This window comes from Orycteropus afer, unplaced genomic scaffold, assembly GCF_000298275.1.
Source record: "Orycteropus afer afer isolate SDZICR_OR568_19922 unplaced genomic scaffold, OryAfe1.0 scaffold00153, whole genome shotgun sequence".
In the NCBI taxonomy this organism is placed as follows: Eukaryota; Metazoa; Chordata; class Mammalia; order Tubulidentata; family Orycteropodidae; genus Orycteropus; species Orycteropus afer.
Window position 1 is genome coordinate 2,587,749 of NW_006921740.1, and position 13,705 is coordinate 2,601,453.

The following is a 13,705-nucleotide window of genomic DNA, read 5'->3' on the forward strand; positions in this document are numbered from 1 at the left end:
GTAAATTTTCACCCAAATCACAATTAAAAAAAAAAAAGAAGAAGAAGAAGTCACGGTCCCTTAGTCATGTTGAATGTTGAGTGGTGGTGCCATTCACTGAGAGTATGAAGAGAAGGAAGAGGATCATCAGCTGCAAGTTTCTGAGGAAAGACTGCATTCAGCTTGGGCTTTGTTGAATTTGAGGTTGACCATGGAGCTCTAGTGGTGCAATGCCTAAGGCATTGGACTGCTAACCAGAAGGTTGGTGGTTCAAACCCATCAGCTGCTCTGTGGGAAGAAGATGGCCGCAATCTACTTCTGTAAAGATTTACAGCCTTGGAAACCCAATGAGGGTCGCTGTGAATAGGAATCGACTTGATGGCAGTGGGTTTGGTTTTGGTTTGGTGGGATCTCTCCAGTGGAGAAGTTCAGGTAAAATACGTTCCGTAGATACAGAGGTTGAGATAGGGATTCACATGCAAGTGATTTACTAAGGGAGTGTGGGCTCAGAGAGAAACCTGTCTGAGAACTTCCAATGTCAGTCACTCATTGGCTATGGGCTTGGGTGAGAGTATACTTCCAAGGGAGTCCATTCATCCAAGAGCAATCCTTGGGAGAAGATTGCAGGTGTGAGTCATTAGCAGTTGCATGAAAGCACATAGAGGATGGAGCACAAAATAGCTTCTGTATAGGAGAGTTAGCACAGAGGGTCCTGGACTAGAGGTGAGGATTTCAAAGCTGTAAGCAAACAGCAAATAGTTCAGTGAGAGAGAGCGTGGATTGCGCAGTGAGCAGTGAGAGGCCACTGCCTACGTTGTGTAGGTTGTATGGGTCATGTGTAGATTGGGGGTGCTCAGTAACCCACCCTGGGAGCTGTGCAGTGCTCAGTCTACACAGCCATATGGTGGCCCTGGGGAAAAACAGAAACTCAAATAACAAATACTGCAAAGGAGACTGAGAAGTCAAGGGGCTAGGAGGAGAACCTGGCTTGTGGTTTCACAGAAACCAAGAAAGAAAGTGCTGCAAGAAAGAAGGTGTGGGCAACAATACTGATGTTGCTGAGAGAACTCTGAAGAGAGTCTGCATGGGGACAGATGATATGTAGAGGCCTGCTGGGCTGGGGGTCTACCAGGTGGGTGTTATTAGAGGGAGTAGGACAGGGGAGGTCAGGACACTGGTCAGAGGGAGGTTTAGTAAAAGACCACAGGCAAAGAAGGAAGTAGCCATGAGGGTATCCAGGGCGGGAGGGAGAGGCCACAGTCCTTATGCTTAGATAGCTTTGCTCACTCTATTTCACACAACAGGCCTTTGTCCCAGTTAAAAAAACAATATGTAAATACATAAGTATAAATATATAAATACATGTGTATGTGTGTGTGTGTAGTATATGTTTATGTGGATTTTAAGGTGGCACAGTGGTTAAGTGCTTGGCTGCTAACTGAAAGGTGGGCTGTTCGAATCCACCAGCTGCTCCAGGGGAGAAAAATGCACCAGTCTTCTTCCATAGAGGCAACAGCCTTCGAAATCCTGTGTAACAGTTCTACGCTGTCCTATTGGGTCACTATGAGTCAGAACTAACTCAATGGCAATGGGTTTGGTTTGGTGGGTTTAATGTGTGTTTTAATTAAATAAGTCATATTTTTTCCTCAAAATAGGCATTTATTTCTAGATAGTGAAAAAGACATGCATTCTGAGGCAGGCCACCCGTGGGTGATTGATTTATTGTTCTTTCTTTGTAGATACGTAAGTGAACTTCATCTAACCAGATTAAAAGGGACCGAAGGAGGCATTTACACATTTCTCGTGTCCAATTCTGATGCCAACTCTTCCATAACATTTAATGTTTACGTGAATAGTAAGTAAAATGAATGGTTCCTTATCTTATTTTTTAATATTTTGATTGTAGCTTGTGTTCGTAACGCTGCAGAACCGAGTGACATTGTGTACTATGTAAATAATGTTTCATGATAATTTTGACCTTAACAAAGACCTCGTGGTTTGGTGGTTAGATGAGCATGTAAGAAAAGCAATTCCTTCTCCTAAATTTCACTGACCGTATGACCTTGTAGAAGTCGCTTAAGTTCTGGGTGCTGACTTTGAAGTAAACAATGTTCAAAATAACATCAAAGTCCAAAGTAACAGTTGTTGGAGGGAAAATGTATTATTCTTATTGATTGCTGGAATGGGGAACTGGAGATTGAATAGGAGCTGGATTATAGCTTTAGGTGAGAAAGAGCTGCTGTTGAGCTTTGGCATGATTTCTTTGTTACAGTGCTTTCTCTTTTGGGGCTGTGATATTATTTGTGTTTAGATTGGTCTCCCACTAAGATTCCTGCAGTATTGATCCAGCTCAACAGGCCACTACACAGAGTACCAGTAGGTGCTATGGTGGCAGGTGTTTTAGGGTGGGAGGATGGCTCTAGACACACGACCCTGAACAGCCCTGGGTCTTGCCCTGCTACAGCCCTCTATCCCACTGCTTACAAGGTCCTTGAGAAATGCCTCTGTTCAGAGGTTGAAGCCAAGGGGGTACAATCTCCAGCTGGAGCTTTTGCCAAATACAGGGCTTCTGCCTGGCTCTCCTCTGGGTCCTGCCTGCATTTCCAAGGAAGGGCGGGCAGGCGCCTACCACACCACACCAGCCAGAGGATGGAGAGGCCTCCAAGATGTGGAATTCCAAGGGAACGGCTCAATATAGGACAATTGAAATTAGCCATCCTGGGTGTATGGAAGTATGGAGACCGCCTGGAACATCTAGAAACCAATTTAGGAACCAAGCTGTACTTTGTGTGTGTTAGAGACTGGAGATTGGAAGGACTATGGAAGCACAAAGCATGGGAGCCAATTCCATGCTCTCAAGGGACATTCCCTGCTGTATAAACTGATTTTACATAATGATCTCATTTGATATTGCAGCTGAGCAGGTGTGGTGGGGTGTGTAGTGTGATTCATTTATAAATGAAGAAAAAGAGCAGCTAGTAAGTGCTTCTGTGGATGAGGTTTTGATTTCCTCGTCTAGAGTCTTTTAACTCTCCCGGCATTTCTACAACTGTGATTCCTAAATTAGATGTTAATATTTGTTTAGATAAACAAGGGCATGGCCATGTAAGCATGTCCTTTTATTACAGGCCTCCTCAGAATCTTTTAATGTCCTGATGGGTACTGTGCCTTCCCAGGAGGGGCCCAGGAGATGGAGTATATATATCCCAACTTGTTCGACCGCTGAACTCTCTTTTTCCAATGGACACATTAATATCTCTGTTCCTTGGAATGGTTTTGATTATATGGTATCTCATTGGCTCTGATTTCAGTGACCTGTGGATTAATTCATATGTAAATCAGAGGAGCTTAGTCTGTTAGACATGGGCAGAATTATCTGCTTTTGAGAAATCTTTAAGTGACTTGAGATAACTTGGTTAAATCAATATCCTTACAAGCATAATAAACATACTGTTTATATCAAAGTTTATTTTGGATACTTTAGTGTAGTGTTTCTCAAACTATCTATGGGGAACCCCGCCTCCAGCTTTGTTTTTTAATTTCCAATTCACTGTGGATCAATTGCTATTGGTTTCGGGCTAGTCACTTCTCACGCCTGGTGACCCTATGTCTGTCAGAGTAGAATTGTACTCCATACGGTTTTCAGGGTTATGCCATCTCAGAAGTGGATCACCAGGCCTGTCTCCCAAGATGCCTCTGGGTGGGTTTGAACAGGCAAACTTTTGGCTAATAGTTGAATGTGTAACCATGTACACCCCCCCAGGAACAATACCTTTTGTAAAATAAAGTGAAAACAAATTGCTAGAAAAAGAGAGTTCAGTGGTCAAACAAGTTTGGGATGTACACTCCATTCCCTGGCTCCTTTCTGGGGAGGCGTAATATACATCAGCATTTGACGCTTTTGAGAAGCTGTGTAATAATGAGACATGTTTGACAGCCATGCTTCTGTTCATGAAAAAGAACAGCTAGATAAAATATAAGCCTGGAGTTTTATTATTATTAGACTCAACAGACATAAAATTACTCTGTCACATTGTTCCTCGTTTCTTTCTAAATGTTTATTCTTGATTTCTACGTACTTATTTCCTGTAGACTTGTCACAGCAAATCATAGACATAACCATTCCACAGAAAATACTTTTTTTTTGAGAAACTCAGCTGAAGGGAATTTTGTAAGATCAGGCGCCCTGTGTCCATGGGTGGTGCAAACAGTTAACGCATTTGGCTGCTAACTGGAAGGTTAGAGTCTCCAGTCACTCAGAGACACCTCAGAAGAAAAGCCTGGTGACCTATTTCTGAAACATTAGCCATTGAAACCTGTGGAGCACAGTCCTGTGCTTGAGGCCTCCATGAGTGGAACTCAACTGTTTGTAGATGTCTGTGTCTCTCTTTCTTCTGTTGCTTCAAGGCACTAGGGGCATTTAGATGCTTTGGTGGTATAGTGGTTGAGACATTTGGCTGCTAACCAAAAGGTCAGTGGTTTGAACCCACCAGCCGCTCCATGGTAGAAAGATGAGGCAGTCTGCTTCCATAACGACTTACAGCCTCAGAAACCCAATGAGGGTCACTGTGAGTCGGAATCGAATTGATGACAGTGAATTTGTTTTTTGGTTTGGTCCCTTTGACTGGTGTCACTTGAGGAATACGAGGGGATGGAACTATGCCAGGAGACACTGTCAGAGGGGAACACCATAATGTCTATAACATTTTTATGAAGTATTTCAGCAAAAAAATTTTTTTTTATATTAAAAAAATCCCTATATTTATAACAACAAAAACATTTTCCATAAGCCCAGCTTATATATGTCAGTATACCTACATGGCTAAAACTCCATGATCATTTACTTTTTGAACCTTCTATTATTGGGTTGTGGTCAGAGCTGTCATTATTACTCACTGATGCTTCAAATCACATGGTTTCATCCACATGTACTACAAGCATGCACTACTGTTTTCTTTGCTCCCAGTGTTTTTACTGTTGCTGATTTTGCCACATTTTCTGGTATGTTAGCTGCAAATTGTGATAATTAGTATTTGTTAACTTATATCAGTAACTTTTTTGAGTATAAAGTAATAATTAAAGGAAAAGAAGGAGAAAAATTAAGAAAGGGTTCTGCTCAGTTACTAATAATGTTGTAACTAATAAAGTTGTAACTCAATGTAGAAAGATTTTATAAAACAATTTGTTGTTAGTATTCATATACAGTTCTCTGTTGTTATCTATGGGGAATTGGTTCCAGGATCTCCCACAACCAAAATCCTGGATGCTCAAGACTCTTATATAAAATAGCATAGCATTTGCATGCAACATATGCATGTTCTCCCGTAGACTTTAAATCATCTTTAGATTACTTATAAAACCTAATAAAATGTATGACACCCAACCCACTGCCATTGAGTCCATTCCAACTCACAGCAATCTCATAGCACAGAGTAGAACTGCCCCATAGGGTTTCCAAGGCTATAAATCTTTATGGAAGCAGACTGCCACATCTTTCTCTTGTGGAGTTGCTGATGGGTTTAAACCCGCAGACCTTTTGGTTAGTAACGGAATACTTTAACCACTGCACCACCAGAGCTCCTAATACAATGTAAATGCTATATAAATAGCACTTTTCTTGCCCTCCCTCTTAGCCTTTGAGGGGTTGCTTTGACCACTTAGCTGATTTTAGGAGCCATTTTTTTTCCCCCCACAGAAAAAGGGTGTACACAACAAAAGAAGTGAACAAACAAGACACAGAGCAAACAGTGCTCCAACAGTGAGTGCTGGGGAGAGCCTGAGGGTCTGTAAAAGGGGAAGAGGCTACAGCAGAGTGTGCCTATACATCCCTTCATTCATGTGGGTTTAGCTTAGTGCTCGGCACAAGGCAAATTCAAGTTTTGCTTTTTGGAACATCCAGAATTTTTTTTTTTTTAATAAATATTTTCGATCCTTTGTTGGTTGAATCAGTGGATGCAAACCCACAGATAGAGAGGGCCAGGTGTAACCTAAGAAATATTACATATTACATGGAAGCAATTTATAACTTTATCTATAACGTATTATTCTTTGATTAAAATTGATAATAAACATTGGTGATGATTCTGTATGTTCTGGAATGGGAGATGGTTCATTGAGGGGGCAGGGTGACAACATGAGTTACCACACTGAGTGACACTGGTTTCTTTCCCCCTTTTTCATGCTTCCATTAACCAATGTGTGGTCTGCCAGTTGGTCATGAGTCATTGACTTCAGAAAGTCTCAAAAATAACCTGACTTTTCTCTAAGAGGCATAATTGCTACCGTTTTACTTACCAGTCTAATTGACCATTGGGCAGGATCAGTAGCCATATTCCTGCTTCATGATGCTGGGAATACAAATGAGGATAATGTAGTTCCTGACCTGTTAGGTAGTCCCTGGGCGGTGAAATCAGTTAATGTGAACACAAAGTTTGACAGTTGTAGTCCTTGATTTAATTCTGAAAAATAAGCATTGAAAACTGGAGCACAGTTCTCCTTTGACACATGAGGGGTCGTCATGAATTGGAGTCACTTATGTGGCAACTTGTTCTTTGTCTTTTTTAAGTGGAACTCTTCAGAAAGTTTTTTTGTAGACCAGTAGTCATCAGTTTGCCGCAAACACTACACTAACTAAAGACATTTCTTTCCTTTACCTAACACCTTAGATTCTTGATCACCAAATGGTATGACAGAAATAGTATTTTTGGGTGAAAATGAAAACTTCCACCTCTTGTGAAGTATGTTATATGAGTGTTCCTTACTCATTTTCATAATTGTGCAGAAAAACGATTAACACATGTTGTTGTTGTTGTTAGGTGCCATGGAATCAATTCCAACTCATAGCGACTCTATGTACAAAAACAAAACACTGCCCAGTCCTGCACCGTTTTCACATTCCTTGCTGTGCTTGAGTCTATCATTGCAGCCATTGTGGCCAATCCATCTTGTTGAGGGTCTTCCCCTTTTTTTCTGACCCTCTACTTTACCAACCATGGCATCCTTCTCCAGCGAATGGTCCATTCTGACCATGTGACCAAAGTAGATGAGACAAAGTCTGGCCATTCTCGCTTCTAAGGGGCATTCCAGCTGCAGCTCATTACACACAGATAGCTAATTTATTGATTCGTTGGGGTTTTTTTAATTGGGGAAAAAAAGTTAATGAGGATTTCTATGTTAAATTTTAATATCAGAAGTTAAAAGTAGTTTTAAAAATTAAAACTTAGAGTGGTTGTGTCCATTTTGGTACATCATCTTAGCCAACCCAAATACATATATGAGGATTGACTGTGTGGTTAATTCTGTAAGTAAGCTTAGCCTCAAGCATGAAAAGAAATTGTGTACTTCAGAAATTAGAATGGATGAAAATCAGAATAATAAATGTGTAAGGAACTCTGGTGGCATAATGCATAAGGCATTTGACCGTTAGCCAGAAAGTTGGCAGTTCAAACCCACCAGCCACTCTGCAGAGGAAAGACTGGGTAATCTACTTCCATAAAGATTTACTGCCTTGGAAACCCACTGAGGGTTTTTATGACTCAGAATTGACTCGATTCCACTTCAGGAATTAGAATGGATAAAAATCAGAATAATAGATGTATAGTGTTAGTGCAGAAACTTGGCACTTTTACTCAGCGACACTGGTTTATTAGTATTTAATAGATTCAGCTGTGAGAAATCTTTGTGGAATCCCTGATTTTGAATGGTTAAATGTTTGGTGGCTGAAAAATCTGTTTTGAGAATCTCACATTGTAGATTTATTGAGTACAGTGGGAGAGTATGTTTCTGTGTATGGTTTAATAAGTTATGTGGGAGGCTTTTTAAGCATATTGTGTTCTGACAATTTATGTTAAGAATGAATTACATATGTGACATGTTAGGTTTGAAATGTGTTTATTGTTTTTAATCTCTCCAACCAAGCCATAGGAAGGAAGCCTTGTGGCACAGTGGTTGAGTGCTTGTCTGCTAACTAAAAGGTCAGCATTTTGAATCTGTTAGCTGCTCTGTGGGAGAAAAATATGGCTGTTGGCTTCCATAAAGATTTATAGCATTGGAAACCCTATAGTTCTACTTTGTCCTATGAGTGGAAATCAATGCAACAGACATTTTTTTTTTTAAAGGCATGATTTACATGGATACTGTTACATTGTCTCAGTGACATTCAAAGGTTTATAATGGCCAAGAGCCATAACTTGTTTGCCATCTTTGAATAAAATTTCCAGTGGAAAATGATGGGAGTTCTTAATAAAAATCAAATAAAATAGAAATGAGTGATTCTTTGCATTGAATTAGCATTTATAATTATTACTCTTGGAATTTTTTTATCTAAGATATGCACAGAAATCAGATATTTAGTTCAAAAAATTTGATATCCTTTGTTGAAAATGATCTGTTTCCCTTGCACATCAAAATTGGGAGTATGATATAGTTCTTAAAAGTATAGAACTTTTCCCCAAAGTGCTTTCTTAATACTTCGCCTTCCAGAACTCCTGGAGATAATAGAAAAATGACATCACTAAGATTCTGTAGGTAGCCTGTGTTACTTGTTGAGAAATATATGCTTTCTGTTTACAGTAAATGTTACTTAGTAGGATTTTAGGCAGATCCAGGGCAAATAAAAAGTCATTGTGCATTTTAACCCTAATTTATCCACTTGTTTCTCTTTTCCTCACCCAATAACTCTTGAATTAATGTCAAATTTTTAGTGGACTTAAATGATAATCAGTAAAGTAAATATTTTAGAAGCTTATTTTGACTTATAGCTTCAAATATTCCATGTGACTCCTGAAATAATTTTCATAATTATGAAGAGAAATGATTATAATAAATCATTTTCCAGTCGTCTTGAAGGATTTTGTTGTTGTTGTTGTTGTTATGTGCCGTCGAGTCAGACCCAACTCAAAGCAACCCCTCCTTGGGTTTCTGAGGCAGTATCACTATGGAAGTAGATTACCCCATCTTCCTTCCAAGGAGTGGCTGGTGGGTTTGAACCGCTAGCCTTCTGCTTAGCAGTCAGGTGCCTTAGGCATTACACTACCAGAGCTCCCTGAATGATTTTGAAGAAGTCCAGTAACCTTAAAATGATTCTTCCAAACATTGTCTGAAAGCATGTAACAGTATGTGTTACAACTTGTGATCATAAATAGGTCTCTCTCCAGTCGTAAAGGTATATCCTTTAATGTCACACTGGGCCTGTTTGAGAGTGCTGTGTAGAACTCAAATGGTGGTGACAAGGAAGAGGCAGAAGGAAGGAGGCATTAAAAACCAGCTAGCTTTTTCATCACTGGCCTACGTCAGTTCCACCTCATGGAGACTCCATATGTGTCAGAGTAGAATTGGGCTCCTTAGGGTATTCAGCGCTGATTTTCTGGAAGTGGATCAGCAGGCCTTTCTTCCAAGGCACCTTTGAGTGGACTCAAACTGCCGGTCTTTCAGTTAGCAGTTAAGTACTTAACTGTTCATACCACCAGGAACTCTCCAGGCTTACACAGGGCACATTTAATGTTAAGCTAGATTAGATACTGAAATGACTGCTGTGAACTGTACCAAATTAACTTTCAGAGTCACCAATTTTACTGTTTATGGCAAAGTGTTAACAGAGGCTTGAGAAACAATTTAAGGAAACACTAAATAATGTATTATTTCTAAATCACTGCATCAGAAAATTAACATCCTGTCTGCTATTAGCAATTATTTATAGAATATACAGTATACTGAAATAAGCCAAAGTAATAAATCACCCAGAATGAGGCCTTTTGATGAAAAAATTTCCCTTTGACCACATTTTAAAGTCTGGGCTACCTTTATGTAGTTTTGGTTGTAGTTAAATTTAGCGCTATGGGTGGCTAAACCGATTTTCGGGGGAAGCCACTCTAACTGCAGCCTCCTGCAAGCAAGGCACAGGGACAGCCTTGCATCTGCTACAGGTGACGGTAGACCTGCCAAGTCGGCAGTGTAGGTGACTTCAGACTGCCCCAGCCACCTGGGTCACCCACCTGGCTGGACACCTCAGAGCCTAGGTTTCCCCAGCTGGATTCCCTAGCTCACTCTGGGCTTGCTCTCAATGTATTAGCCTTCTATTTCCATTTTTAAAAGGTGGTAGGACTCTCCGATCAAACACTTGGGTATGCAAACCATACCTGTCTTAAGGGGAAAAAAAAAGAAATTAAGACCTGATGCTAACACACTTTATTGATTTTGCTTGAGAGGCTTTGCTTTTCCAGTGTTTTCTTTTCTTTTCTTTTTTTTTTTTGCATAGTAGGTGGATTCTAGTGGACTTACTTGTATATTAAATTATTGGGGTTCTTGAGCATGAAATAAAACCAGTGCTGAATGAGATTTTTTCTGCTTTATTTCCTTGCTTCTGAGAGTTTGCTACCATGATAGCCAGAATATGACTTAGTTTGTGCAAGGATTTGTCTGCTGTTAGCTGGTGGCACAGTGCCTAAGACATTTGACTGCTAACCAGAAGCTTGGCGGTTCAAACCTACCAGCTGCTCCATGAAAGAAAGATGGGGCGGGCAGTCTACTTCCATAAAGATTTACCACCTCAGAAACCCAATGGGGGTCACTATTAGTCAGAATTGACTTGATGGCAGTGAGTTTGGTATTTCTTTGTTGTTATTTGTAGTCAAATTGATTCCGACTCATGGCAATCCCATGTATGCAGAGTAGAACTGCTTCATAGGGTTTTCAATGCAGACTGCCAGTGTGGTGGTTAAGTTTGTGTGTCAACTTGGCTAGGCCTGGTTGAGTGGCTGGGCAGCTGGATGTAGTATTATCCATGATGAGACTGGTATCAACTCCATGGTGGAATCTACTGGGAGCAGCTGAGTAGCTGCCTTTGGGTATGTGGTCTGCTTCCTGTATATAAGAAGCAGCTTTGAGAACAGTCTCCAGTTTATGGCATACATGAACCCTGCATGTAGCCATTTCATTGTTCAGCAGCCTGCCATGCTCTGTCGACCTTGGGACTTTCCATGGACTTGAATTAACAGCCTGCCGTGTTATTTGGTAACATCGGGACTGTGCCATTTTATTTGTTGACCTTGGACTTGTTAGCCTCCGCAGCCAGTATCTGTCTGAGTGAAAAGATGCCTCTAGCTTCTGTAGGCCAGGAGCAAGAGGCAGAGCGGAAGCCCAAGGTCGAGAGACTTTTCACCCAGCCCTAGAGCCTGGCACTTGGAACTCGGACTTCTAGCCTCCTAAACTGTAAGAGAATAAGCTCCTGTTTGTTCAAGCCATCCTATTTGTTCCTGTCAGAGCGGCACTAGGGAACCAGAACTAGGGAACCAGTCCTTATTTCTGAGGATCTCTGGGTGTGTTTGAAATGCCGATCTTTTGGTTAGTAGTTCATCACCTTTAAATTAAAACAATTCTTGGAAAAGTGTTAGGGGAAAGGTAGAAAAACTAGAAAATGTAAATATGCAAAATTAAAAATCAAGTAAGTTTTAATTTCATCTTTTAAAGTTTATTTATATTTTGTAGGTTATGATTCGTAATATATTCCTTATTGTAAATTCTTCCAGACCATTTTTTAAAAGTTTTTTTTTAACTACAAAAATGAAATCACTTTGCTTTGTCACCTGGGGTGCTGGTGGTGAACAACGAGTGCATTGTGAGCATCTTTTCTATGTCATAAAATACTCTTCTACAGTATCATTTTATGTCTCGTTTCATAGATATTTCATAATTTCTTTAATGCTTGATGCAGTTTTGAGACACCATGTAGTTTGGGATGAGAGGCTAAATCATGTGACTGAGTTTTAAAAGAAACATATCAAACAGTTTAAAGTTTATAATTATCTGGTTTAATCTCAAATGAGTGACCTTGCTTAGTGCCTGGAAGGTAATATTATAATCTGTCCTTGTCTTTCATCCCCCTGCATCTTGAACAAATACCATGAGAGGTGCCCGGTGCTGGTTTCTTAGGACAGTTCTCAATTAAGGAATATTTTTCTGATCTTAGTGAGGTAACTGATCTATGTAAAAATAGTTGCTTGTCTTTTTACATTATCTTTTTATAGGTAATGTGTGTTCATTTAGGGAACATTGGTGGCACAGAAGTTAAAGCACTTGACCACTAACTGAAAGGTTGGCAGTTTGAATGAATCAGCCTCTCCATAGGAGAAAAATGGAGCAGTCTGCTTTCATCAAGGTTTATAGCCTTGGAAACCCTGTGGGGGCAGTTCTACTCTGTCCTCTGGGTTAGGTCTCTATGAATCAGAATCAACTCAATGACAGTGGGTTTGGTTTGGTTTTGGGATGTGTTCATTTGCTGTATCTGACAATGTCTGAATTCTGTTTTTATTTTCTCTTCCTGATGTGAAATGAGTTTTTGTTCTCAGATTGCTTGGGAGTTAAGGGTATTGTTTTGATATGACACTTTAATATCTCTCTCTCCTTTTAGAAAGGCTCTCTGTGTCTAAGAGGATTGTGATTGATATTTGAATTGGAAACAAAAAATATTGTGGCAAGCTTCTTTTAAAGGAGGCCTTGCTGATCTTCTGTTCTGAAAACATTTAGAGCTGTGACTCTGAATTAGTCTCATTCTTTCCCCTCATGTGTAATACTTTTTCTTCCTATCTCATAAGAAAGCTTGCCAAGTGGGGTGTGTCACTATTTTGGGGAATATGTTTAATGCTGAGAACAAAGTGGCCTGTGTGGGTCATTTTGGCCAAACGTTGCCCTTGTTTGTCTGGTCTGGCCTTCATTTTATGTTTATGTGGAAAAGCAGGGTTAGATATTTAGCCATATAAACTTTGGCTAGAATTGACCCCAAACTCTTGACATACATTTCTACAGATGGCCTTTGATGCTTGTGGAGCTTCTTCTCTATGGAAATTTCCATTTCAGCTGGTTGTCAAGTTGATAACGACTCATAGTGACCTTACCTGTATTAGAGTACAACCGTGTTCCGTAGGGTTTTCGGTGGCTGGTTTTTCAGAAGTAGATTGTCTGGCCTTTGCCAGGTGCTTCTGAGTGGAATCAAACCTCCAGCCTTTTGGTTAACAGCTGAATACCTCAAATATTTGCATCACCCAGGGACTCCTACATCAAGTTAGGCTCTTTCATTACACATTACACACATTCATCAGAAAGATGTCCACTTGTGTTTATTGACTATGCAAAAGCATTTGATTGTGTGGATCATAACAAATTGTGGATAACAATGAGAAGAATGGGAATCCCAGAACACTTTACTTATACTCATGAGGAACTTATACGTAGATCTGGAGGCTGTCATTCGGACAGAACAAGAGGATACTGTGTGGTTTAAAATCAGGAAGGGAGTGCGTCAGGGTTGTATCTTTTCACCGCTACCTATTCAATCTGTATGCTGAGCAAGTAATCTGAGATCATTATAATCTATATGAAGAAGAACATGGCATCAGGATTGGAGGAAGGCTCATTAACAATCTATGATACACTGATGACACAACTTTGCTTGCTGAAGGTGAGGATGACTTGAAGAACTTACCGATGAAGACTGAAGATTGAAGAATACAGTCTGCAGTATGGATTACATCTCAATATAAAGAAAACAAAAATTGTCACAACTGGACCTATAAGCAGCATCATGATAAATGGAGAAAAGATTAAAGTTGCCAAAGACTTCACATTGCTTAGTTCTACGATTGACGTCAATAGAAGTAGCAGTCAGAACATCAGACGACGTATAGCACTGGGCAAATTGGCTGCAAAGGACCTTTTTCAAGTGTGGAAGAGC

At 40.1% G+C, this 13,705-nt stretch overlaps 1 protein-coding gene across 1 annotated transcript in view; it reads left to right on the forward strand.

Moving 5' to 3' along the window:
• KIT (KIT proto-oncogene, receptor tyrosine kinase) overlaps nucleotides 1-13,705 on the forward strand; it is a 110,870-nt gene that overhangs the window by 69,034 nt on the left and 28,131 nt on the right. The window contains exon 7 of the mRNA XM_042781701.1: nucleotides 1,719-1,834. Within this exon, the coding sequence (XP_042637635.1) occupies nucleotides 1,719-1,834 (116 nt within the window). The remainder of the gene's footprint in view (nucleotides 1-1,718; nucleotides 1,835-13,705) is intronic.